Source organism: Salmo trutta, unplaced genomic scaffold (genome assembly GCF_901001165.1).
Source record: "Salmo trutta unplaced genomic scaffold, fSalTru1.1, whole genome shotgun sequence".
Classification (NCBI taxonomy): domain Eukaryota; kingdom Metazoa; phylum Chordata; class Actinopteri; order Salmoniformes; family Salmonidae; genus Salmo; species Salmo trutta.
The window spans coordinates 1,536,040-1,559,341 of NW_021823412.1; the positions used below are offsets into that span (position 1 = coordinate 1,536,040).

A 23,302-nucleotide genomic window follows, 5' to 3' on the forward strand; every position below is an offset into this window, starting at 1 on the left:
CTAACCGGGCTATCTGCGTTGTGTCCCGCCACCCGCCAACCCCTCTTTTACGCTACTGCTACTCTCTGTTCATCATATATGCATAGTCACTTTAACCATATCTACGTGTACATACTACCTCAATCAGCCTGACTAACCGGTGTCTGTATATAACCTCTCTACTGTATATAGCCTCTCTACTGTATATAGCCTCTCTACTGTATATAGCCTCTCTACTGTATATAGCCTCTCTACTGTATATAGCCTGTATTTTTACTTCTTTACTTACCTATTGTTCACCTAATACCTTTTTTGCACTATTGGTTAGAGCCTGTAAGTAAGCATTTCACTGTAAGGTCTACACCTGTTGTATTTGGCACACTTGACAAATACATTTTGATTTGTTTTGAGCTGTGGGGGAAGTAGTAGCAGTACACTATATAAGGAGAAGGGTTACCATTTGAGGGTACGACCATAGAGGACAGTCAGACAGTTTGTGTGATTGTCTCTGGTTTAGAGGTGACAGTCTAGTGTGCAGAGATGAGGAGAGTCTAGGATTACCATCTGAAATGACATCCTATTGGAGGAGATGAGGAGAGTCTAGGATTACCATCTGAAATGACATCCTATTGGAGGAGATGAGGAGAGTCTAGGATTACCATCTGAAATGACATCCTATTGGAGGAGATGAGGAGAGTCTAGGATTACCATCTGAAATGACACCCTATTGGAGGAGATGAGGAGAGTCTAGGATTACCATCTGAAATGACATCCTATTGGAGGAGATGAGGAGAGTCTAGGATTACCATCTGAAATGACACCCTATTGGAGGAGATGAGGAGAGTCTAGGATTACCATCTGAAATGACACCCTATTGGAGATGAGGAGAGTCTAGGACTACCATCTGAAATGACATCCTATTGGAGGAGATGAGGAGAGTCTAGGACTACCATCTGAAATGACACCCTATTGGAGGAGATGAGGAGAGTCTAGGATTACCATCTGAAATGACACCCTATTGGAGGAGATGAGGAGAGTCTAGGACTACCATCTGAAATAGCAGTCTATTCTCTAGTCTAGATAGTACCCTAATTTTGGCCAGACCCTGTTAGGTATTAGGGTACCATTGCAGACGTAGCCCCTAGGAGGGGGGAGGAACAGGGCGCCATTTGGGATGAAGACTAGTTTGAGTGGATGCAGAGAGATTCAGGGGTTTCATGTAGCTGATCCACTGCGGTTAGTTTGGCTGTTCTCTCTACTGATCCACTGCGGTTAGTTTGGCTGTTCTCTCTACTGATCCACTGCGGTTAGTTTGGCTGTTCTCTCTACTGATCCACTGCGGTTAGTTTGGCTGTTCTCTCTACTGATCCACTGCGGTTAGTTTGGCTGTTCTCTCTACTGATCCACTGCGGTTAGTTTGGCTGTTCTCTCTACTGATCCACTGCGGTTAGTTTGGCTGTTCTCTCTACTGATCCACTGCGGTTAGTTTGGCTGTTCTCTCTACTGATCCACTGCGGTTAGTTTGGCTGTTCTCTCTACTGATCCACTGCGGTTAGTTTGGCTGTTCTCTCTACTGATCCACTGCTGTTAGTTTGGCTGTTCTCTCTACTGATCCACTGCTGTTAGTTTGGCTGTTCTCTCTACTGATCCACTGCGGTTAGTTTGGCTGTTCTCTCTACTGATCCACTGCGGTTAGTTTGGCTGTTCTCTCTACTGATCCACTGCGGTTAGTTTGGCTGTTCTCTCTACTGATCCACTGCTGTTAGTTTGGCTGTTCTCTCTACTGATACTATGACCAGTCAAAGGCAGATGATGCTGCAAGTTCCACAACTGTTCTACCAATGTTCCATTTTTATTTAACCTTTATTTAACTAGGCAAGTCATTTAATAAGAACAAATTATTATTTACAATGACGGCCTACCCCGGCCAAACCCGGACGACGCTGGGCCAATTGTGCGCCGCCCTATGGGACTCCCAATCACGGCCAGATGTGATGCAGCCTGAATTTGAACCAGGTACTGCAGTGACGCCTCTTGCACTGAAATGCAGTGTCTTAGACGGCTGCGCCACTCGGGAGCCCAATGACGTTCTGTTGGGAGTCCCATAGCTGTTCTAATGATGTTCTGTCAGTCCCATAGCTGTTCTAATGATGTTCTGTCAGTTCCACAGCTGTTCTAATGATGTTCTGTCAGTTCCACAGCTGTTCTAATGATGTTCTGTCAGTTCCACAGCTGTTCTAATGATGCTCTGTCAGATCCATAGCTGTTCCGTTGCTAATCCATTGAAGTTCTGTCAATGTTCTATATTAGTTCCATTGAAGTTCTGTAGAAGTTCCGTAGCTAATCCATTGATTGTTACCTCAGCGGTTCCATAGAGGTTCTAGAACAGCGTATAATATAAACTGTTCCAACAGCACAGAGTGTCTCATAGTTCAGGTTGGGGTACAATATACGGGGGTATAAATCTGAGTAAAGATTGTGCCTCGTGTACAGGGAAGGGCTGTGAAGAGGAGGTTCATCTTTGCAGGTCCAAAATTAGGAGTCCACTTTCTCCAGTTCCACAGTTCTATGGTACCGTTACACCCTTTCTGAGCTGGGTCTCCCATGATGACCCACAGACCGATGACAGTCAACGTGGCCACCCCAGAGGGTCAAAAGGTCACGGCTCCTCCAACAGATCAGGGGTCAAAGGTTGATATCAGAGAAGGGGGGGGCTTTAGGGTGTAAACAGGTGTTTTCTGGGTATATAGAGGGGCTAGATAGAGAAGTTAGATAATGTCCAGTAAACACTAAATGGTGGTGTAGTTTTAGGGGGATGGGCCTGGTTAGGGGAGGAAAGAGGAGGCCATTTTGGAGAGGTGACTGGGCCGAGTGAAGAGAGGCACCATGGGAGGATGTGTGTGGGGCCGCGGAGAGCTAGTCCGGTCTGAAGATGGGGATCTTGGGTAGGAACTCTATCAGGATTACCTGAGGGGGGAAGAGAGAGAGGTTATTCAAAGTGTGTGTGTGTGTGTGTGTGTGCGTTACTCAAGTACTCCATCATGTGTGTGTGTGTGTTCTCACATATTCCATCATGTTGTTGGTTTCACACTTCCTCTTGCTCAGCCTCCAATGCAAACATAGCTGAGAGAGAGAGAGAGAGAGAGAGAGAGAGAAAAAGAGAGATCAGTCAAACTTAACTACCTCTCCCAGCCCTCCTCCAACCCCTACACACCTTGTGGTACAGTCTGCTGTTCTCCCAATCCAACAGCTTCTCCATGGATCTCTGTGTCTGAGGAGGAGAAAGACAGGTAACCTTGAGTATAGTACGCAGAGGGATGGTCTGTGTGTGTGTGTGTGTGTGTGTGTGTGTGTGTGTGTGTGTGTGTGTGTGTGTGTGTATCTCAGTGTGTGTGTGTGTGTCTCCCACCCTCTTGCTCAGACAGATGACGGGCCAGAGACTGAAGCCCAGTGTACAGCAGCAACAGAGACAGCCACACAGCAGCCAACGCACATTCACTGGCAGCGTCTTCTTCAGACAGCCGTTAACACGGTTTATACTGGCCTTGAACTCCTCTGGCGCCACCTAGGAACACAGAGGACAGACAAAGGAAATACTCAAATCAGGTCATATTCATGAAACAAGTAGGGAGAGTGAGCTTGTCCGAGGATGGAATCAAACACACAAGATTCTGCTGGGGAGACCTGCACACTTTCAACGTCTCCAGGAAAGCTAGTTAGCTGTCCTGGCAGAGTCAATATTACTTGCTAATAAACATGATTATTACAATGAATTCAGGTGGATCTTTATATTTTAAAGCGGCAAATACAATACTACAAAGTTACAATATTGTAAAAGTGCCGTTTGCAAGGTATTCTCTCAGTCTGTAGCTAGCTGGAAATGCAGGGTTGCCAGGTATGATAGTTGTTCCCAACAAATGTACCTCAACGCTATCCCAACACAAATAATATATACAATCATGATTGATGCACACCTGGCAACCGCCCTGACCACCTGCACTCGTTAAAACTCTGAGGGACACACGTCGAAAATGGCAGATTTACAGGAAATGTATGTACTTTCCGTCGACTCACCTTCCCTGTAAGTGCCGATGGGAACTCTGACTCAAACTTGTTACTGAGTCCAAACCTTCGGGGACAAGAACATGGTAAGTAAATGCATTATTTCATGCACACAACACTAGATAGATCGTCACTCAAGGGATATGAGGCTATTTAACTGTTTGACTAGACCACATATGGAAAGTATATTTAGTTAACCAGGTAACGTTAGTCACGGTGTGTATAGTCATTTTATGGCTAGTTAATAGCTACGTTGACATGCTAATAGGCTAGCTTCTTGGCCCTGTTATCGTAAATACACCGACCTGATTACGTTAGCTAGCTTTCCGCTAACAAGCTAGTTAATGCCGTAGTGTAACTTTCGTTATCTAGTTAGCGTTATTTTATGACAACCGGCCACCTACGGGTGCTCGGGTCTTTCCCCCCAACCCCCCCTTGAGCCCTGCCGGTTTCTTACACAGTGACGTGGCCAGATCCTCGGACGACCACCGGGTCTGGAGCGTACTTTAGCAGCTGTTCCTCCGCGGCCCTCTCCTCGTCCTCCTCCTCGTCCTCTTCCTCCTCCTCGTAGATCTCGTCGAAGTCCTCCATCATCGCACGACTCGGCCTCGCGCTTCCCCGGTGAGGCGCCGGGAGAGACACGGTGCCGTCGTTGGGGAGTGGATCCTTCCCTGGTTGAAAACGATTTAAAAACGTCAGACAACAACCAAACAACAACAAACAATAAAAAAAACTCCGACAACGACGAAGGCTCGCTAGCTAGCTCTGGTTGTGGTCTCCAAAACAGAATATCAACATCCGCCGCAGTGCCTGACGAAACCGGAAGGGGAGAGACGTTCTTTCGTCACCGATTCAGGAATTCCACAGAAAGTATTCTGTATTCAAATTGGCATTATATTCTACTTATAAATATCTCAACATATTTATCCGACAGTAACTAGCTATCGTATGTTCTTGCTTAAACTATGTAGCTATTTGTAATTTATTTCTGGTTGCGGTAAAGAACAGACATGTGATTCAGTTGAGATTATTTGGCCAACTTGTACCGTGATCACACATGAGCTAAACCTCTTCCTTCTGTCCAAACCACTAAAGCTGTATTATATGAAACAACCGTATATATAGGAAAGCAATCGTTTCCATTAGTTGTACCTACTGAGCTAATGTGGCTTTTATGGTTTCCTGAGTGGCGCAGCGATCTAATGCATTGCAGTGCTAGTGGCGTCTCTACAGACCCTGGTTCGTTCCCAGGCTGTTTCACAACCGGCCGTGATCGGGAGTCCCATAGGGCGAAGCACAATTGGGCCAGCATCGTCCGGGGTAGGAGAGGGTTTGTCCAGGGTGGTAGGCCGTAATTGTAAATAAGAATTTATTCTTAACTGACTTACCTAGTTAAAAAATATATATATGCATATTTTTGGTGCCATTTGAAAGTAAACAATTTGAAGTTTGTGGAAATGTGAAATGAATGTAGGATAATATAACACGTTAGATCTGGTAAAAGATAATACAAAGAAAAAAACATGTTTTCTATTTTTTATTTTTTTCATCATCTTTAAAATCCAAGAGAAAGGCCATACAGTCAGACAGTGTAGTTGTAATTTAGAGTTTGGCCACCAGACAGCAGCAGTGTGTGTGCAAAGTTTCAGACTGATCCAGTGAAGCATTTCATTTTCTACACAATATTTTGTATCAGGTCTGCCAGGAGTTTGCTCAAATGTGCCGAATTGGCCAATTGATACATTTTCAAGTACATAACTATAGGGAACATACAAAAATGCTATGGTAATAATTTTTTTTTTAAGTTTACACACCCCCATGGATAATTAGCTTCCCTACAGAAAAAACACTAACCTTCACACATCTAGATGGCCGAGCGGGGTGGTTGTGGGGCCAGAGACAGCAGGGGTTCAAACTGTAGAACCCAGTTCCTATATTTGAATATAAAAATTCATTTTATCAAACAAAACCATGCTACATTTTATCTCTGGAACCCTCATGATGACAAATCAGAGCAAGACTACTGAATGTAAGTACATTATTTACCTTCAGAGGTGAATGTATCAAACCAGTGTCTGTGATAAGTGTTTTGTGTTTAGCTACTGTAAATTGGACACTGTAGGTGGATTAACTAGAATTGAAGCTTTCTGCCTATATAAGACATGTCAATGTCCTGGAAAGTTGGCTGTTACTTACGTCATTCTAGTCACATTAGGGCCAGTTTAGGGACACTGATCCCATAGAGGTTAAATAAAAATGTGCAGTTAAAAACGACACATTTCAATCCATACTGTTTATTGGTTTATTGACCCTAGGTCGGCAGTTTGCAGCCATATAGATAGAGGACTTATCTTGTGCCATTATTGCTTCTGTGGCAGCACTATTGAGGCCATCTCATTTTTGTTTGTAGATTTTCTTCACGATTGGCTGATCCATCCTGATGACGCGGTTGGACATGACTCCTACAGGGTCACCAGGTGTCAGTTGATAATATTCCTACAAAATAATCTGCTTTTTATAGACAAGTATTCTTAGCGTGGTTAATATATACAAAAAAATTCCCCTCATAGGTATTTCATTTGGAACAATACAGATATTTCATATAGAAACAAGTCTTTCTTTTTTAAGAACTGGTTCAATAATCACATCCTGCTGATGAGTCAGCTTTTTAATGCAGCAGGATTGTTACTCAGTTATGAGGAATTTTTATTTTGTTACAATATCCTTTACACACCTAGAGAATTCGTCATAGTCTTTGATGCTATTCCATCTGGAACTCTCATGTTGTTTAGAGGTGTAACCAGATTTCACCTTCTTGACCTACCCCCAATTAATCCAGTTGACTCTCCAATAGGAAAAATGTGTTTCTCCTTGCTCCCTCAGAACGGGATATTTTGAATCCATTCCTTATGTCACAACTTACTGGAATACATTCGTCAATAATGTCTGTTGGGGAAAAAAAGTCTGGTTATTACCACACATACCTGCTTGTTAACAAGGTGAAAGAGGTCTCTTTCAGAATGATCCATCAGTATGACCCTGTGAATCACTACCCGCAGAAACGAAAAAAAAGACATTAACATGAACCGTGTTTTTGTGTTGAGCATCCAGAAACAGTTATTATTGCATTGTCTACATGTAAAGAAATGGCAACATTAGTTTTTGATTACTTTTGGGGGGGGGGGGTTTAATGGGAGAATGTGCTGCTCGGTATCCTTAACTATAATAAGGAAAAACTATTTTACCTCAAATCTAATTGTGCTAATGGCAAAATATCATAAAATTCACTAATAACAAACCACACATCCATATTTTCTAGAAGGAATTCGAGCAGTACATTAAGGCCATTCTACATTCTGATAAGAAATCTGTTAAAACAATCAATGTGTATCTTTTAAGGTGTTTGTATAATTTGTTGTACCCCCCCAGCACATGTTATCATTGTGTTTGTATGTGTAATTTGTTGTACCCCCCCAGCACATGTTATCATTGTGTTTGTATAATGTGTAATTTGTTGTACCCCCCCAGCACATGTTATCATTGTGTTTGTATAATGTGTAATTTGTTGTACCCCCCCAGCACATGTTATCATTGTCTGTTTGTATACTGATTTTTCTGCAATAAAAAACAGGTGTTTGAGGTGGAAAGGCCATTTGGTCACTAGAGGCCTCTATCATTCTCTAATTGACAGACACACAAAGACAACGTTATTCAATTTCAAAACCAATTGGGTTTATTGACATGTTTTTTTCAAAAGACAGAATCAGACAGACAATGGGAGAATCTCAATTACATTTCCTTGAATCCTCGCGGGGGGGGGGGGGGGTAATTTTTTTAATATATTTGAGTAATTATCGAGAGCAACTTACAGGAGCAATTAGGGTTAAATGCCTTGCTCAAGGGCACATCGACAGATTTTTCACCTAGTCGGTTCAGGGATTTGAACCAGCGACCTTTCGGTTACTGGCCCAATGCTCTTAACCACTAGGCTACCTGCCTACCCCTCTGACCTTCTCATCCAATGGGTTTTGAGAAGACGAGGAGAGAGGACGCAAGGCATCAAGGAAATGCAATAGAGATTATCCCATACATTCATAAATTGAGACGTAAATAATAGCAAAGCAACCACCGGGGTTTGTGGGTATTGTAGTCCAATCAGCACTGTCAGTGATAACAGATGGAGAGACTCACTCCTCCAAGCTGTCTCCGTAGACATTCTTCTTCCCTGCTAAAAGAGAGGAGAGGATGAAGGGATGATAAACACCATTATTATTTCTGTAACATTACACCCTAATGAACACGACCCTATTGGCTTGATTATCAGCTGTTGTCAGACAAGTGGGTCTGATCTTCTCTTTCTCAGTAATGTGCAGCCAATCAGACTTCCCTTCCTCAGTAACGTGCAGCCAATCAGACTTCTCTTCCTCAGTAACGTGCAGCCAATCAGACTTCTCTTCCTCAGTAACGTGCAGCCAATTCATACTAGATGAAAAGCCTGAATGAGTATGACATACTGGCATTTAAAATATTATAATTATAAACTGGGTGGTTCAAGCCCTGAATTCTGATTGGCTGACAGCCGTGGTATATCAGACCGCATACCACTTGTATTTATTTTTAATTCTCTAACTACGTTGGTAACTAGTCTATAATAGCAATTAGGCACCTCAGGGTTTTGTGGTATATAGCCAATATACCCCGGCTAAGGGCTGTATCTAGGCACTCCACGATGCATCGTGCCTAAGAACAGCCCTTAAATGTGGTATATTGGCCATATACCACACCCCCTCTGGCCTTATTGCTTAATTATAATACACATACTAGGAAACATTCTATTCTCACACATAAGACAAGGATCAGAACAAATGGCACACAGAAGCCTATAGGCTCTGGTCTAAAGTAGTGCACTATATAGGGAATAGGGTGCCATAGGGCTCTGGTCTAAAGTAGTGCACTCTATAGGGAATAGGGTGCCATTTGGGACACATCCACTGACTCACCGTCCTTCTTGGGGGCAGTTCTCCCTGGCCGGTCAGACTCTGGTTTGAGCAGCGTCTCAGCCTTCTGGGTAAGCGTGACCTCATAGGTTTCTCGGTTCTTGTTCCTTAGGTCCTCGTACATGATGGGCTTCCTCCTGGGCTCCTCGTCATCCAGGAACGACTGGGCTGGAGGGGGCAGAGGTTAAAGGGTAAAGGTTAGAAGTCCTCGTACATGATTGGCTTCCTCCTGGGCTCCTCGTCATATTGGAACAACTGGGCTTCAGGGGTCAGAGGTGACGGGTCAGGAAAAAGAACACAAGCACTTTTTACTTGACAAATTCAGGTAGGCCCATCCCAGTTTGCACAATTGTATTTTATGGATGGCAATCTGAATGCACAGAGATACCGTGACGAGATCCTGAGGCCCGTTGTCGTGCCATTCATCCACCGCCATCACCTCATGTTTCAGCATGATAAAGAACTGCCCCATGGCACAAAGATCTGTAAACAATTCTTGGAAGCTGAACATGTCCCAGTTCCATGACCTGCGTACACCATACATTGAGCATGTTTAGAATGCTCTGGAAAGACCGTGTACGACAGTCGTGTGTTGCAGTTCCCGCCAATTTCCAGCAACTTTGCACAGCCATTGAAGAGGCAAATGGTGGTCACACCAGAGTGGTTTTCTGATATAAGGTATCTGTATTCCCAGTCATGTGAAATCCATAGATTAGGGCCAAATGAATTTATATCAACTGACTGATTTCCTTACAGGAACTGTAACTCAGAAATTGTTGCATGTTGCTTTTTTAAAATATTTTTGTTCAGTGTAGATAGATATCTACTTGGAAATAACTTGTTTTAACATGGACATTGTCATTGAGGACTTCCACCATTCTAAAGAGGTCAACTGAGTGGGACTTCCTATGAGTTAGTTAAAGGAAAGATAACACCATTCCATCCAGGTCATCAGGAGGGATCAGCCAATGAATTATCTACTTGTGAATAAACATTCCATAACTCCAGGGGGCAGTAAATCACCAACCTTGACTTTATACCTGTTCAGACAACATCCTCCTGGGGGCAGTAAATCACCAACCTTGTCTTTATACCTGTTCAGACAACATCCTCCTGGGGGCAGTAAATCACCAACCTTGTCTTTATACCTGTTCAAACAACATCCCCCAGGGGGCAGTAAATCACCAACCTTGACTTTATACCTGTTCAAACAACATCCTCCAGGGGGCAGTAAATCACCAACCTTGACTTTATACCTGTTCAGACAACACCCTCCAGGGGGCAGTAAATCACCAACCTTGACTTTGAAGAAAGATGGACTACTTCAATCTGGAGATGACCTTTAATGGTCCTGCTCGTGCCCTCAGACGCCACAATGGGACAGATACAAATGATGTCATCTATCTAAGTCTATCGTGCAGCTCTAGGATCAGCTTCTCCGTCCCCCCCAATGGTAACTTTAACCACTAGTGGGGGGGGGAGAGAATGCAACTGACCTGAGATCAGTGTCTAGGGGCAACTTAACCCTGCACCCTTCCGCTCGGTTCCTAGTGAAAACGACCCTGGGCTGCAGGGGACAGACATCCAAGAAATACAGGTTAGAGGTCAGAGGTTGGGCTGCAGGAGAGGTGGAGGGGGGGGGGGGGGTCAGACTGAGGTTAAATCAGGCAGTTAACTAGGAGGATACCGTTGGAGGGTTGTCATGGTTAACGCTGTAGTTAGGTTACTACTTGCTGTCACGGTTACCTGGCATGTTGTAGTCGATGTCTGCAGCGGTGCGGCTGGTCTGTGCTGCGGTGGGGGCGTCACTGTATCCATAGTCTCTGGCGTGGGGTGGGACCTGACACACAGAATCAAACGGGAACACAGAACACATGGTGTTGGAATGAATGGAGATCAGGTGGACACGGACTGATATGCAAACTGAGCCAGTGACTGCCTTGGATGCAGTTGTGGCAGACTGCAGTGTTGTTGTAGAAGCTCATCCTACAACCAGGACAACACTCCTCGGTATCACACGGATGCAGCTGCTACAACACTAGACTGGCCTGAGGCTGCTCTGGACTGACCACTCTGTCTCCCAGCTACTACAACACTAGTACTGACCACTCTGTCCCCCAGCTACTACAACACTAGACTGGCCTGAGGCTGCTCTGGACTGTACTGACCACTCGGTCTCCCAGCTACTACAACACTAGACTGGCCTGAGGCTGCTCTGGACTGTACTGTCCACTCTGTCTCCCAGCTACTACAACACTAGACTGGCCTGAGGCTGCTCTGGACTGACCACTCTGTCTCCCAGCTACTACAACACTAGTACTGACCACTCTGTCTCCCAGCTACTACAACACTAGACTGGCCTGAGGCTGCTCTGGACTGTACTGACCACTCGGTCTCCCAGCTACTACAACACTAGACTGGCCTGAGGCTGCTCTGGACTGACCACTCTGTCTCCCAGCTACTACAACACTAGTACTGACCACTCTGTCTCCCAGCTACTACAACACTAGACTGGCCTGAGGCTGCTCTGGACTGTACTGTCCACTCTGTCTCCCAGCTACTACAACAATCTAGCACTCTGCAAACCATGACCCATTTGTATTCTACATGAGTCAAATGTAATGCCCATGTTGTGAATGGTTGCTGTTCATACAAGGATTTGTACATTGCTAGACATGACCTCCTTGTTGACCTGATAGCCAGCGAGGTCGGACCGGTAGTCTCACCAACGGCACACATTTTGATTTAACTAGGCAAGTCAGTTAAGAACAAATTCTTATTTACAATGACAGCTTAGGAACAGTGGGTTAACTGCCTTGTTCAGGGGCAGAACGACAGAGATTTTTACCTTGTCAGCTTGGGGATTCAATCTAGCAACCTTTCGGTTACTGACCCAACACTCTAACCACTAGGCTAGCTGCCGCCCCACATCCATTAACAGTCTTGTGTAATAGGAAGCTGGTTTGATGATGATGTCTTTTCCTGTGTGTCAAATACACCATATTTTGTTGTTGTGTGGAGAGGCCAGGAGGGCCAGAGAGAACAGGAGGGCCAGGGAGAACAGGGGGGCCAGGGAGAACAGGGGGGCCAGGGAGAACAGGGGGGCCAGGGAGAACAGGGGGGCCAGGGAGAACAGGGGGGCCAGGGAGAACAGGGAGGCCAGGGAGAACAGGGGGGCCAGGGAGAACAGGGAGAACAGGGGGGCCAGAGAGAACAGGGGGGCCAGAGAGAACAGGGGGGCCAGGGAGAACAGGGGGGCCAGAGAGAACAGGGAGGCCAGGGAGAACAGGGGGGCCAGGGAGAACAGGGGGGCCAGGGAGAACAGGGGGGCCAGAGAGAACAGGGGGGCCAGGGAGAACAGGGAGGCCAGGGAGAACAGGGGGGCCAGGGAGAACAGGAGGGCCAGGGAGAACAGGGGGGCCAGAGAGAACAGGAGGGCCAGGGAGAACAGGGGGGCCAGAGAGAACAGGAGGGCCAGGGAGAACAGGGGGGCCAGAGAGAACAGGGGGGCCAGGGAGAACAGGGGGGCCAGAGAGAACAGGAGGGCCAGGGAGAACAGGGGGGCCAGAGAGAACAGGGGGGCCAGAGAGAACAGGGGGGCCAGGGAGAACAGGGGGGCCAGGGAGAACAGGGGGGCCAGGGAGAACAGGGGGGCCAGGGAGAACAGGGGGGCCAGGGAGAACAGGGGGGCCAGGGAGAACAGGGGGGCCAGGGAGAACAGGGGGGCCAGGGAGAACAGGGGGGCCAGGGAGAACAGGGGGGCCAGGGAGAACAGGGGGGCCAGAGAGAACAGGGGGGCCAGGGAGAACAGGGGGGCCAGGGAGAACAGGGGGGCCAGGGAGAACAGGGGGGCCAGGGAGAACAGGGGGGCCAGGGAGAACAGGGAGGCCAGGGAGAACAGGGGGGCCAGGGAGAACAGGGAGAACAGGGGGGCCAGAGAGAACAGGGAGGCCAGGGAGAACAGGGAGAACAGGGGGGCCAGAGAGAACAGGGGGGCCAGGGAGAACAGGGAGGCCAGGGAGAACAGGGGGGCCAGGGAGAACAGGGGGGCCAGGGAGAACAGGGGGGCCAGGGAGAACAGGGGGGCCAGGGAGAACAGGGGGGCCAGAGAGAACAGGGAGGCCAGAGAGAACAGGGGGGCCAGGGAGAACAGGGGGGCCAGGGAGAACAGGGGGGCCAGAGAGGCCAGGGAGGCCAGGGAGAACAGGGGGGCCAGGGAGAACAGGGGGGCCAGGGAGAACAGGGGGGCCAGAGAGAACAGGGGGGCCAGGGAGAACAGGGGGGCCAGGGAGAACAGGGGGGCCAGGGAGAACAGGGGGGCCAGGGAGAACAGGGGGCCAGAGAGAACAGGGAGGCCAGGGCGAGGTGACGATAACCTTGGCAGACCAGTTGGCTAGGTACCGCTCTGTTTCAGCTGTCGTGGGCAGCCTAGCTGTTTGGTGAAGGAGACCAGTTGGCTAGGTACCGCTCTGTTTCAGCTGTCGTGAGCAGCCTAGCTGTTTGGAGAAGGAGACCAGTTGGCTAGGTACTGCTCTGTTTCAGCTGTCGTGGGCAGCCTAGCTGTTTGGAGAAGGAGACCAGTTGGCTAGGTACTGCTCTGTTTCAGCTGTCGTGGGCAGCCTGGCTGTTTGGAGAAGGAGACCAGTTGGCTAGGTACTGCTCTGTTTCAGCTGTCGTGGGCAGCCTAGCTGTTTGGAGAAGGAGACCAGTTGGCTAGGTACCGCTCTGTTTCAGCTGTCGTGGGCAGCCTAGCTGTTTGGAGAAGGAGACCAGTTGTCTAGGTACCGCTCTGTTTCAGCTGTCGTGGGCAGCCTAGCTGTTTGGAGGAGACCAGTTGGCTTGGTACTGCTCTGTTTCAGCTGTCGTGGGCAGCCTAGCTGTTTGGAGAAGGAGACCAGTTGGCTAGGTACTGCTCTGTTTCAGCTGTCGTGGGCAGCCTAGCTGTTTGGTGAAGGAGACCAGTTGGCTTGGTACTGCTCTGTTTCAGCTGTCGTGGGCAGCCTGGCTGTTTGGAGAAGGAGACCAGTTGGCTAGGTACTGCTCTGTTTCAGCTGTCGTGGGCAGCCTAGCTGTTTGGAGAAGGAGACCAGTTGGCTAGGTACTGGTCTGTTTCAGCTGTCGTGGGCAGCCTAGCTGTTTGGAGAAGGAGACCAGTTGGCTTGGTACTGCTCTGTTTCAGCTGTCGTGGGCAGCCTAGCTGTTTGGTGAAGGAGACCAGTTGGCTAGGTACTGCTCTGTTTCAGCTGTCGTGGGCAGCCTAGCTGTTTGGTGAAGGAGACCAGTTGGCTAGGTACTGCTCTGTTTCAGCTGTCGTGGGCAGCCTAGCTGTTTGGAGAAGGAGACCAGTTGTCTAGGTACCGCTCTGTTTCAGCTGTCGTGGGCAGCCTGGCTGTTTGGAGAAGGAGACCAGTTGGCTAGGTACTGCTCTGTTTCAGCTGTCGTGGGCAGCCTAGCTGTTTGGTGAAGGAGACCAGTTGGCTAGGTACTGCTCTGTTTCAGCTGTCGTGGGCAGCCTAGCTGTTTGGAGAAGGAGACCAGTTGGCTAGGTACTGCTCTGTTTCAGCTGTCGTGGGCAGCCTAGCTGTTTGGAGAAGGAGACCAGTTGGCTAGGTACTGCTCTGTTTCAGCTGTCGTGGGCAGCCTAGCTGTTTGGTGAAGGAGACCAGTTGGCTAGGTACTGCTCTGTTTCAGCTGTCGTGGGCAGCCTAGCTGTTTGGTGAAGGAGACCAGTTGGCTAGGTACCGCTCTGTTTCAGCTGTCGTGGGCAGCCTAGCTGTTTGGAGAAGGAGACCAGTTGGCTAGGTACTGCTCTGTTTCAGCTGTCGTGGGCAGCCTGGCTGTTTGGAGAAGGAGACCAGTTGGCTAGGTACTGCTCTGTTTCAGCTGTCGTGGGCAGCCTAGCTGTTTGGAGAAGGAGACCAGTTGGCTAGGTACTGGTCTGTTTCAGCTGTCGTGGGCAGCCTGGCTGTTTGGAGAAGGAGACCAGTTGGCTAGGTACTGCTCTGTTTCAGCTGTCGTGGGCAGCCTAGCTGTTTGGAGAAGGAGACCAGTTGGCTTGGTACTGCTCTGTTTCAGCTGTCGTGGGCAGCCTAGCTGTTTGGTGAAGGAGACCAGTTGGCTAGGTACTGCTCTGTTTCAGCTGTCGTGGGCAGCCTAGCTGTTTGGAGAAGGAGACCAGTTGGCTAGGTACTGCTCTGTTTCAGCTGTCGTGGGCAGCCTAGCTGTTTGGAGAAGGAGACCAGTTGGCTAGGTACTGCTCTGTTTCAGCTGTCGTGGGCAGCCTAGCTGTTTGGTGAAGGAGACCAGTTGGCTAGGTACTGCTCTGTTTCAGCTGTCGTGGGCAGCCTGGCTGTTTGGAGAAGGAGACCAGTTGGCTAGGTACTGCTCTGTTTCAGCTGTCGTGGGCAGCCTAGCTGTTTGGAGAAGGAGACCAGTTGGCTAGGTACCGCTCTGTTTCAGCTGTCGTGGGCAGCCTAGCTGTTTGGAGAAGGAGACCAGTTGGCTAGGTACCGCTCTGTTTCAGCTGTCGTGGGCAGCCTAGCTGTTCGGAGAAGGAGACCAGTTGGCTAGGTACCGCTCTGTTTCAGCTGTCGTGGGCAGCCTAGCTGTTTGGAGAAGGAGACCAGTTGGCTAGGTACTGCTCTGTTTCAGCTGTCGTGGGCAGCCTAGCTGTTTGGAGAAGGAGACCAGTTGGCTAGGTACTGCTCTGTTTCAGCTGTCGTGGGCAGCCTAGCTGTTTGGAGAAGGAGACCAGTTGGCTAGGTACTGCTCTGTTTCAGCTGTCGTGAGCAGCCTAGCTGTTTGGAGAAGGAGACCAGTTGGCTAGGTACTGGTCTGTTTCAGCTGTCGTGGGCAGCCTAGCTGTTTGGAGAAGGAGACCAGTTGGCTAGGTACTGCTCTGTTTCAGCTGTCGTGGGCAGCCTAGCTGTTTGGAGAAGGAGACCAGTTGGCTAGGTACTGCTCTGTTTCAGCTGTCGTGGGCAGCCTAGCTGTTTGGAGAAGGAGACCAGTTGGCTAGGTACCGCTCTGTTTCAGCTGTCGTGGGCAGCCTAGCTGTTTGGAGAAGGAGACCAGTTGGCTAGGTACTGGTCTGTTTCAGCTGTCGTGGGCAGCCTGGCTGTTTGGAGAAGGAGACCAGTTGGCTAGGTACTGGTCTGTTTCAGCTGTCGTGGGCAGCCTGGCTGTTTGGTGAAGGAGACCAGTTGGCTAGGTACTGCTCTGTTTCAGCTGTCGTGGGCAGCCTAGCTGTTTGGAGAAGGAGACCAGTTGGCTAGGTACTGCTCTGTTTCAGCTGTCGTGGGCAGCCTAGCTGTTTGGAGAAGGAGACCAGTTGGCTAGGTACTGGTCTGTTTCAGCTGTCGTGGGCAGCCTAGCTGTTTGGAGAAGGGGACCAGTTGGCTAGGTACTGCTCTGTTTCAGCTGTCGTGGGCAGCCTAGCTGTTTGGAGAAGGAGACCAGTTGGCTAGGTACTGGTCTGTTTCAGCTGTCGTGGGCAGCCTAGCTGTTTGGAGAAGGAGACCAGTTGGCTAGGTACTGCTCTGTTTCAGCTGTCGTGGGCAGCCTAGCTGTTTGGAGAAGGAGACCAGTTGGCTAGGTACTGGTCTGTTTCAGCTGTCGTGGGCAGCCTAGCTGTTTGGAGAAGGAGACCAGTTGGCTAGGTACTGGTCTGTTTCAGCTGTCGTGGGCAGCCTAGCTGTTTGGAGAAGGAGACCAGTTGGCTAGGTACTGCTCTGTTTCAGCTGTCGTGGGCAGCCTAGCTGTTTGGAGAAGGAGACCAGTTGGCTAGGTACTGGTCTGTTTCAGCTGTCGTGGGCAGCCTAGCTGTTTGGAGAAGGAGACCAGTTGGCTAGGTACTGGTCTGTTTCAGCTGTCGTGGGCAGCCTAGCTGTTTGGAGAAGGAGACCAGTTGGCTAGGTACTGCTCTGTTTCAGCTGTCGTGGGCAGCCTAGCTGTTTGGAGAAGGAGACCAGTTGGCTAGGTACTGCTCTGTTTCAGCTGTCGTGGGCAGCCTAGCTGTTTGGAGAAGGAGACCAGTTGGCTAGGTACTGCTCTGTTTCAGCTGTCGTGGGCAGCCTGGCTGTTTGGAGAAGGAGACCAGTTGGCTAGGTACTGCTCTGTTTCAGCTGTCGTGGGCAGCCTAGCTGTTTGGAGAAGGAGACCAGTTGGCTAGGTACTGGTCTGTTTCAGCTGTCGTGGGCAGCCTAGCTGTTTGGAGAAGGAGACCAGTTGGCTAGGTACTGGTCTGTTTCAGCTGTCGTGGGCAGCCTAGCTGTTTGGAGAAGGAGACCAGTTGGCTAGGTACTGCTCTGTTTCAGCTGTCGTGGGCAGCCTAGCTGTTTGGAGAAGGAGACCAGTTGGCTAGGTACTGCTCTGTTTCAGCTGTCGTGGGCAGCCTAGCTGTTTGGAGAAGGAGACCAGTTGGCTAGGTACTGCTCTGTTTCAGCTGTCGTGGGCAGCCTAGCTGTTTGGAGAAGGAGACCAGTTGTCTAGGTACCGCTCTGTTTCAGCTGTCGTGGGCAGCCTAGCTGTTTGGAGAAGGAGACCAGTTGGCTAGGTACTGCTCTGTTTCAGCTGTCGTGGGCAGCCTAGCTGTTTGGAGAAGGAGACCAGTTGGCTAGGTACCGCTCTGTTTCAGCTGTCGTGGGCAGCCTGGCTGTTTGGAGAAGGAGACCAGTTGGCTAGGTACTGCTCTGTTTCAGCTGTCGTGGGCAGCCTGGCTGATTGGAGAAGGAGGTGCTTCCTGTACTATTGGTTGCCATGCATACAGGGACCTTTGAAATGTTTGGTTCCATTTTCTATGTACATTTGATGGGTGGATTCAAAGAAAGTATTTAAACGTGTGTTTGTACCTGGCTCTGGGGGTCAGAGGCCTGGAACATGGGGTCAAAGGTCACCTGGTCGGGGTCACTCATCTCTGACTGGGGGCCCTGAGACGACCTGAGAAAGAAGAAGAAGAAGGTGAGTGAATGTATGTACGTACGTACGTACGTACGTACGTACGTACGTATGTATGTATGTATGTATGTATGTATGTATGTGTTACTGACTGTGCGTTGGGTCTGGTCCTCTGTCTCAGCGCTTCTCCTAGAGGGGAGTGCTCCAGCCTCTTGAACTTCTCCTGACAATGCTTCATGTACGATATCTTCCCTGCCAGGTAGCCACACAGCCCCGCAACTGGACACACATCTGTATTACATTCTCATAATAACAATGCGCACACACTTTATACACAAACACACACTTTATACACAAACATCTGGGTTCAGTGAACTCACAGGCCACTTTAGGGAGAGATCCAAACTTGGATGACGACGTCAGAGCTCCTAAAACACAGGAAGGAACACAGAAGAGTCAGTCTTGATGTCACTAGTCCAATTCATGGTAGAAAAGGCAAGTGTCGACCAGGTGGGTTGCAGACACTCAAATGTATAGGTGTGATACATCTGCAGCCCTCTGCAGCAAACACCTTCATCTATTTGGCTGCTTTCTATGAAGTTTCATCTTGGACGGCACTTGTCATTAAGGTATCTCTAACTGGAAGCTACTATTCTATATCAGAGTATTGAGATGCTCCCTTGGATGCGCTCCTAGATCATACATGTACACTAAGATATAGTGATGATGGAAATGGGAGGTGGGCCTACCTCTATGGATGAGGCCTTGAGTGACAAGCATGCTGACCACTGAGAAGGGCACGGCTGTAGGAAGGGAGGGGAGAAACAAGGTTAGAATCACATGCGCACCAATACCTGTACATAGAATGAATGATATATTGAGCATGAACCTGACTCCTGTAAAATACAGACTTCTGTAAAATACAGACTTCTGTCAAATCTATTGCTATTTTGTTAGTCTGTGTTACCCATGGTAACTTACATCTGTACCAGAAACTCTCCTGGTTGCATTCTCTGAAGACTCTCCTCTCATCTTCTGTGGGGATGTAATCCATTCCTACAGGACTCTATACACACACACACTCACACACACACACACACACACACACACACACACAGGTTAGCTGTCCCAAAAACTAACCTCCATTGATTTTATCAATACATATCAATTGAAGTAACCGGTTTGTGGGTTTTTTTGTCAAGAATTCGAGTGCATAGAAAACGTTAACTAGCTAGCCTACAGCAAGCATGCTAACTGACTGCAAGTGACAGGTGAGGCTAGCTAGGGTACAGTAGCTTAGTTAGTTACTGTAGCAGCTTACTGTTATGTGTTTACCTGTGCTTCGCCCTGTCGCTCTTCAGTGAATCCCGTAGACATTGGTGTCATATTGTAAAACTATGTCGGTCAACTTTGTCTTTCAGAGCACGTATAGCAACAACGTGCACAGACACACTCCCCGTATTGATTTCGTAAATAGCGGGTACAAATTCATAGCATGTATAGCAAAAACGTGCACAGACACACTCCCCGTATTGATTTCGAAAATATTTGGTTACAATGTCATTGCATGGAGCGAAGCTGACCCGGAAGTAGTAGTAGCCATGGAACGGGAAGTTTGACGAGGACTTTTAATTTTGAATGTTTTCCTTAGCAGTAAAATCGCATTCACAGAGGAACAACATTATATGAGGAAATGTATTCCAGCTCTTTAAAAAAAAACATCTAAATCCATTTATTGAATTATTAACCCCAAGGGGTGTGGTATATGGCCAATATACCACGGCTAATGGCTGTTCTTATGCACGACACAACATGCGAGGTCAATTTTCCTGGCATGTTTTTGGTCTGCCTGTTGCTATGATACAAACCACACGACGAGGACGTTTGCTATCAATGTGCATAATATCTCACAAGCGGTAAAGGCTTGGGAACAAAGATGAAACGCTAATGCGTATTCTGACTGAGTCATAGCAAATTTAGCTGCACACACACACACACACACACACCTCAGTGCGCTGCTCCGAATCTGCAGTTTTTTTTGCAGTGAGAATGTGAAGTGAGGTATTTTGCAAAAATGTATTTAGGCATATTAAAACACTTCAGTTTATCCCCGATCACGAGTATCATCCTGTCAATTTACAATTACACGTCACTGTACATAGATTACATGTCACTGTAAATATATCTTTCTATTTTTATTTTCTATTGTGTTATTGACTGTACGTTTGACTGTACATTTGATACTGCCATCCCAAATTGTTTATGAAAATGTATAACACTCCAAAATATACCGTAACCATAAAGATCTTTATTTATTAAATGCATTTAAGTTATTATGTCTCCTTGTTCTCAACTGGCCTACCTGGTTAAATAAAGGTGAAATAAAATATAAACAACACCCCTAATAGCTACTACTATGTCTTGTTGTTGATGAAGTAGTAGGCGACTGTTTCTCCTCCATATCTGGGGTCGTATGTGATGAAACTATTCCTACAATGTCTGGAACGCTACAAAACACCAGAAATAGTTGGTGTCTTTCGGTTGGCTGTGGGAGCACGAATGTGATTTCAGCATTTTGGTACATCGCCTACTTGTGTGTAATCAGACGGATATTTAGATAAACAGTTCAATGTATATAGAATGTCTACCGTGTTGCATGATGGGAAAATAGTCAGACAGCGATATAATATAATAAAACAAAGTGCATCGCTTTTCCACCGCTTTGTCCGCAACTGTATTAGTAAACGTTATTAGACCCTGGTCGATATGATGTGGTATTGTCAGTAGTAGAAGTGGTAACCGTTAGTCAAACACCTTTGTCCTGGAATGAGTTCCCCTCTACCAATGTGTACAACTCATACTTACCTGGCAAGGGAGACACCGTGATCAAGAAGGCGGTTCACCCAGGGCGAGGCTCAGCCATTGCACTCCGGCTGTGCTGACCCCTGCGAATTTCCCAAATGTGGAAATCTCGATTGCATAATTTCTGGTAGTGGGGGACTGCGTTCGCGCTCTCCCCTGATTTATTTGTGAAAAATAAACACATTTAATATTATTTTCATTGTCTGATGGTCAAGTTGGAGTGTTTCTGCAGTCACTAGCTGCAGCGATCCGAAAAGAGCAGCGATCTGGGTTCTTTGGGGACCTTTAAAACCTCATGGTGACAGGGGGCAGTATTCGGAAATTCAGATGAATAACGTGCCTAAATTAAACTGCCTGCTACTCGGGCCCAGAAGGTACATATGCATATCATTAGTAGATTTTGATAGAAAACACTCTGAAGTTTCTAAAACTGTTTGAATGATGTCTGTGAGTGTAACAGAACTCATATGGCAGGCAAAAACCTGAGAAAAAAATCCAACCAGGAAGTGGTATGTAGTTTTTCAAGTGATTCCCTATCCAGTATACAGTGTCTGTGGGGTCATGCTAAGGCTTCCACTTGCTAAGGCTTCCACTAGATGTCAACAGTCTTTAGAACGTTGTTTCATGCTTTTACTGTGACTGGGGAGAGAATAAGAGGTCCTAGAGTCAGATGACTGAGAGAATGACATGAGTTCAGTGGCGCGAGCTCCCGTGAGAGTTATCTGTGTTCCTTTTCTTTTTTGAAGACAAAGGAATCGTCCGGTTGGAACTTTACTGAAGATTTATGATAAAAACATCCTAAAGATTGATGCTATACATCGTTTGACATGTTTCTACGAACGTAAATATAACTTTTTTAGACTTTTCGTCGTGACATTTTGCGCGCGCTTCCTGCATTTGGAATAGTGGACTAAACGCGTGAACAAAAAGGAGGTATTTGGACATAAATTATGGACTTTATCGAACAAAACAAACATTTATTGTGGAACTAGGATTCCTGGGAGTGCATTCTGATGAAGATCATCAAAGGTAAGTGAATATTTATAATGCTATTTATGATTTTAGTTGACTCCAAAATGGCGGGTGTCTGTATTGCTTGTTGTTGTTGCCTGAGCGCTGTACTCAGATTATTTCAAAGTGTGCTTTCGCTGTAAATTTTTTTTTAAATCTGACACAGCAGTTGCATTAAGGAGAAGTGTATCTATAATTCATTGAATAACAGTTTAATATTTTATCAACGTTTATGATGAGTATTTCTGTAAATTGATGTGCTCATTCACCGGAAGTTTTGGGAGACAAAACATTTCTGAACATTACACGCTAATGTAAAATGGGGTTTTTGGATATAAATATGAACTTTATTGAGCAAAACATACACGTATTGTGTAACATGAAGTCCTATGAGTGCCATCTGATGAAGATCATCAAAGGTTACTGATTCATTTTAGCTGTATTTCTGGTTTTTGTGACGTCACTCCTTGCTTGGAAAATGGCTGTGTGGTTTTTCTTGTCTCAGCGCTGTCCTAACATAATCTAATGTTATGCTTTCGCCGTAAAGCCTTTTTGAAATCGGACAATGTGGTTGGATTAACGAGAAATGTACCTTTTAAAATGGGATATAAAGTTGTATTTTTGAGAAATTTGAATTATGAGATTTTTGTGGTTTTGAATTTGCCGCCCTGCTATTTCACTGGCTGTTGAATAGTGTGTCCCGCGGGTGGGACGCTAGCGTCCCACATTTCCCAGAGAGGTTAACAGAATGTGACTGGCAGAACGGGTGTTGTATGTGGAGGATGAGGGCTGCAGTAGGTATCTCAGATAGGGAGGTGTGAGGCCTAAAAGGGTTTTATAAATAAGCATCAAACAGTGTGAACTAAGGCCTTACAGATACATTTTGTCTTCTGATAGCGGGGTGAACAGGCAGTGGCTCGAGTGGTTGTTGTCCTTGATGATCTTTTTGGCCTTCCTGTGACATCAGGTGCTGTAGGTGTCCTGTAGGGTGGGTAGTTTACCCCCGGCATTGGGTAGACAACACCACCCTCTGAAGAGCCATGCTGTTGCGGGCACTGCAGTTGCCATACCAGGCGGTGATACAGCCCGACATGATGCTTTCGATTGTGCATCTGTAAAAGTTTGAGGGTTTTAGGTGACAAGCCAATTTTCTTTAGCCTCCTGAGTTTGAAGAGGCTCTGTTGCGCCTTCTTCACCACGCTGGTAGCGAAACGAGTAGAGACCACCCCCCAGGCAGTGGCCATGGTAGCCACGGAAGCCCTGGGGTGGTACAGAAGAAAAGAGGCCTCCACCTCAAACGAAGGATCCCCCACAACACCCAAGGTCCCGGCGGCCACGGCCTGACAGTGCTGCTGCGCCTAGGGGAGGGATCTCCTCTGGGCCCCGAAGGACAGGACGGTTATTGATTCAGAAGAGCAGGAAGAGGCGAGCTTGATAAGGACTCACCCTGTTCCTGTACAAAGGACAGAAGACAGCTTTTTAACAGTTACTTTTTA

The 23,302-nt window shown here is 47.4% G+C and overlaps 2 protein-coding genes and 1 non-coding gene across 5 annotated transcripts; 1 reads left to right on the plus strand and 2 right to left on the minus strand.

Annotated features, from left to right (window-relative positions):
* Nucleotides 1-2,243: 2,243 nt before the first annotated feature.
* Nucleotides 2,244-4,837, minus strand: LOC115190805 (cysteine-rich hydrophobic domain-containing protein 2). Its single transcript, XM_029748888.1, has 6 exons — nt 4,499-4,837; nt 4,054-4,108; nt 3,389-3,544; nt 3,194-3,250; nt 3,043-3,102; nt 2,244-2,946 (listed from the first exon to the last, which is right to left on the minus strand). Exons 1-6 carry the CDS (start codon nt 4,633-4,635, stop codon nt 2,896-2,898), a joined length of 516 nt encoding a protein of 171 aa, XP_029604748.1. The 5' UTR covers nt 4,636-4,837; the 3' UTR covers nt 2,244-2,895.
* A 3,230-nt stretch (nt 4,838-8,067) lies between these two features.
* LOC115190796 (OCIA domain-containing protein 1) lies at nt 8,068-19,536 on the minus strand. Of its 3 annotated transcripts, none has more exons than XM_029748875.1 (9): nt 19,269-19,536; nt 18,915-18,999; nt 18,683-18,736; nt 18,314-18,361; nt 18,086-18,212; nt 17,888-17,975; nt 10,785-10,878; nt 9,042-9,206; nt 8,068-8,266 (listed from the first exon to the last, which is right to left on the minus strand). In XM_029748875.1, exons 1-9 carry the CDS (start codon nt 19,317-19,319, stop codon nt 8,229-8,231), a joined length of 750 nt encoding a protein of 249 aa, XP_029604735.1. In that variant the 5' UTR covers nt 19,320-19,536; the 3' UTR covers nt 8,068-8,228. The 3 variants fall into 3 exon arrangements, with proteins under 3 accessions (XP_029604735.1, XP_029604734.1, XP_029604736.1); XM_029748874.1 differs by having other exon boundaries at nt 8,068-8,269; XM_029748876.1 differs by lacking the exon at nt 8,068-8,266 and adding an exon at nt 8,401-8,523.
* Nucleotides 19,537-20,790: 1,254 nt separating this feature from the next.
* On the plus strand, nt 20,791-20,954 carry LOC115190852 (U1 spliceosomal RNA). Its single transcript, XR_003877435.1, has one exon. It is a non-coding gene; the product is annotated as a U1 spliceosomal RNA (small nuclear RNA).
* Nucleotides 20,955-23,302: the final 2,348 nt, after the last annotated feature.

Coding starts and splice junctions, on each gene's coding strand:
- LOC115190805 (XM_029748888.1), bottom strand. CDS start 4,635: ATGATGGAGGACTTCGACGAGATCTACGAGGAGGAGGAAGAGGACGAG. Junction 3,251..3,388: donor TCATCTGTCTGAGCAAGAGG/GTGGGAGACACA, acceptor TCTCCTCCTCAG/ACACAGAGATCCATGGAGAA. Junction 2,947..3,042: donor CCAACAACATGATGGAATAT/GTGAGAACACAC, acceptor TTCCCCCCTCAG/GTAATCCTGATAGAGTTCCT.
- LOC115190796 (XM_029748874.1), bottom strand. CDS start 19,319: ATGACACCAATGTCTACGGGATTCACTGAAGAGCGACAGGGCGAAGCA. Junction 10,879..17,887: donor CCTCTGACCCCCAGAGCCAG/GTACAAACACAC, acceptor TCTGTGTGTCAG/GTCCCACCCCACGCCAGAGA. Junction 9,207..10,784: donor CATCGACTACAACATGCCAG/GTAACCGTGACA, acceptor TGCCCCCTCCAG/CCCAGTCGTTCCTGGATGAC.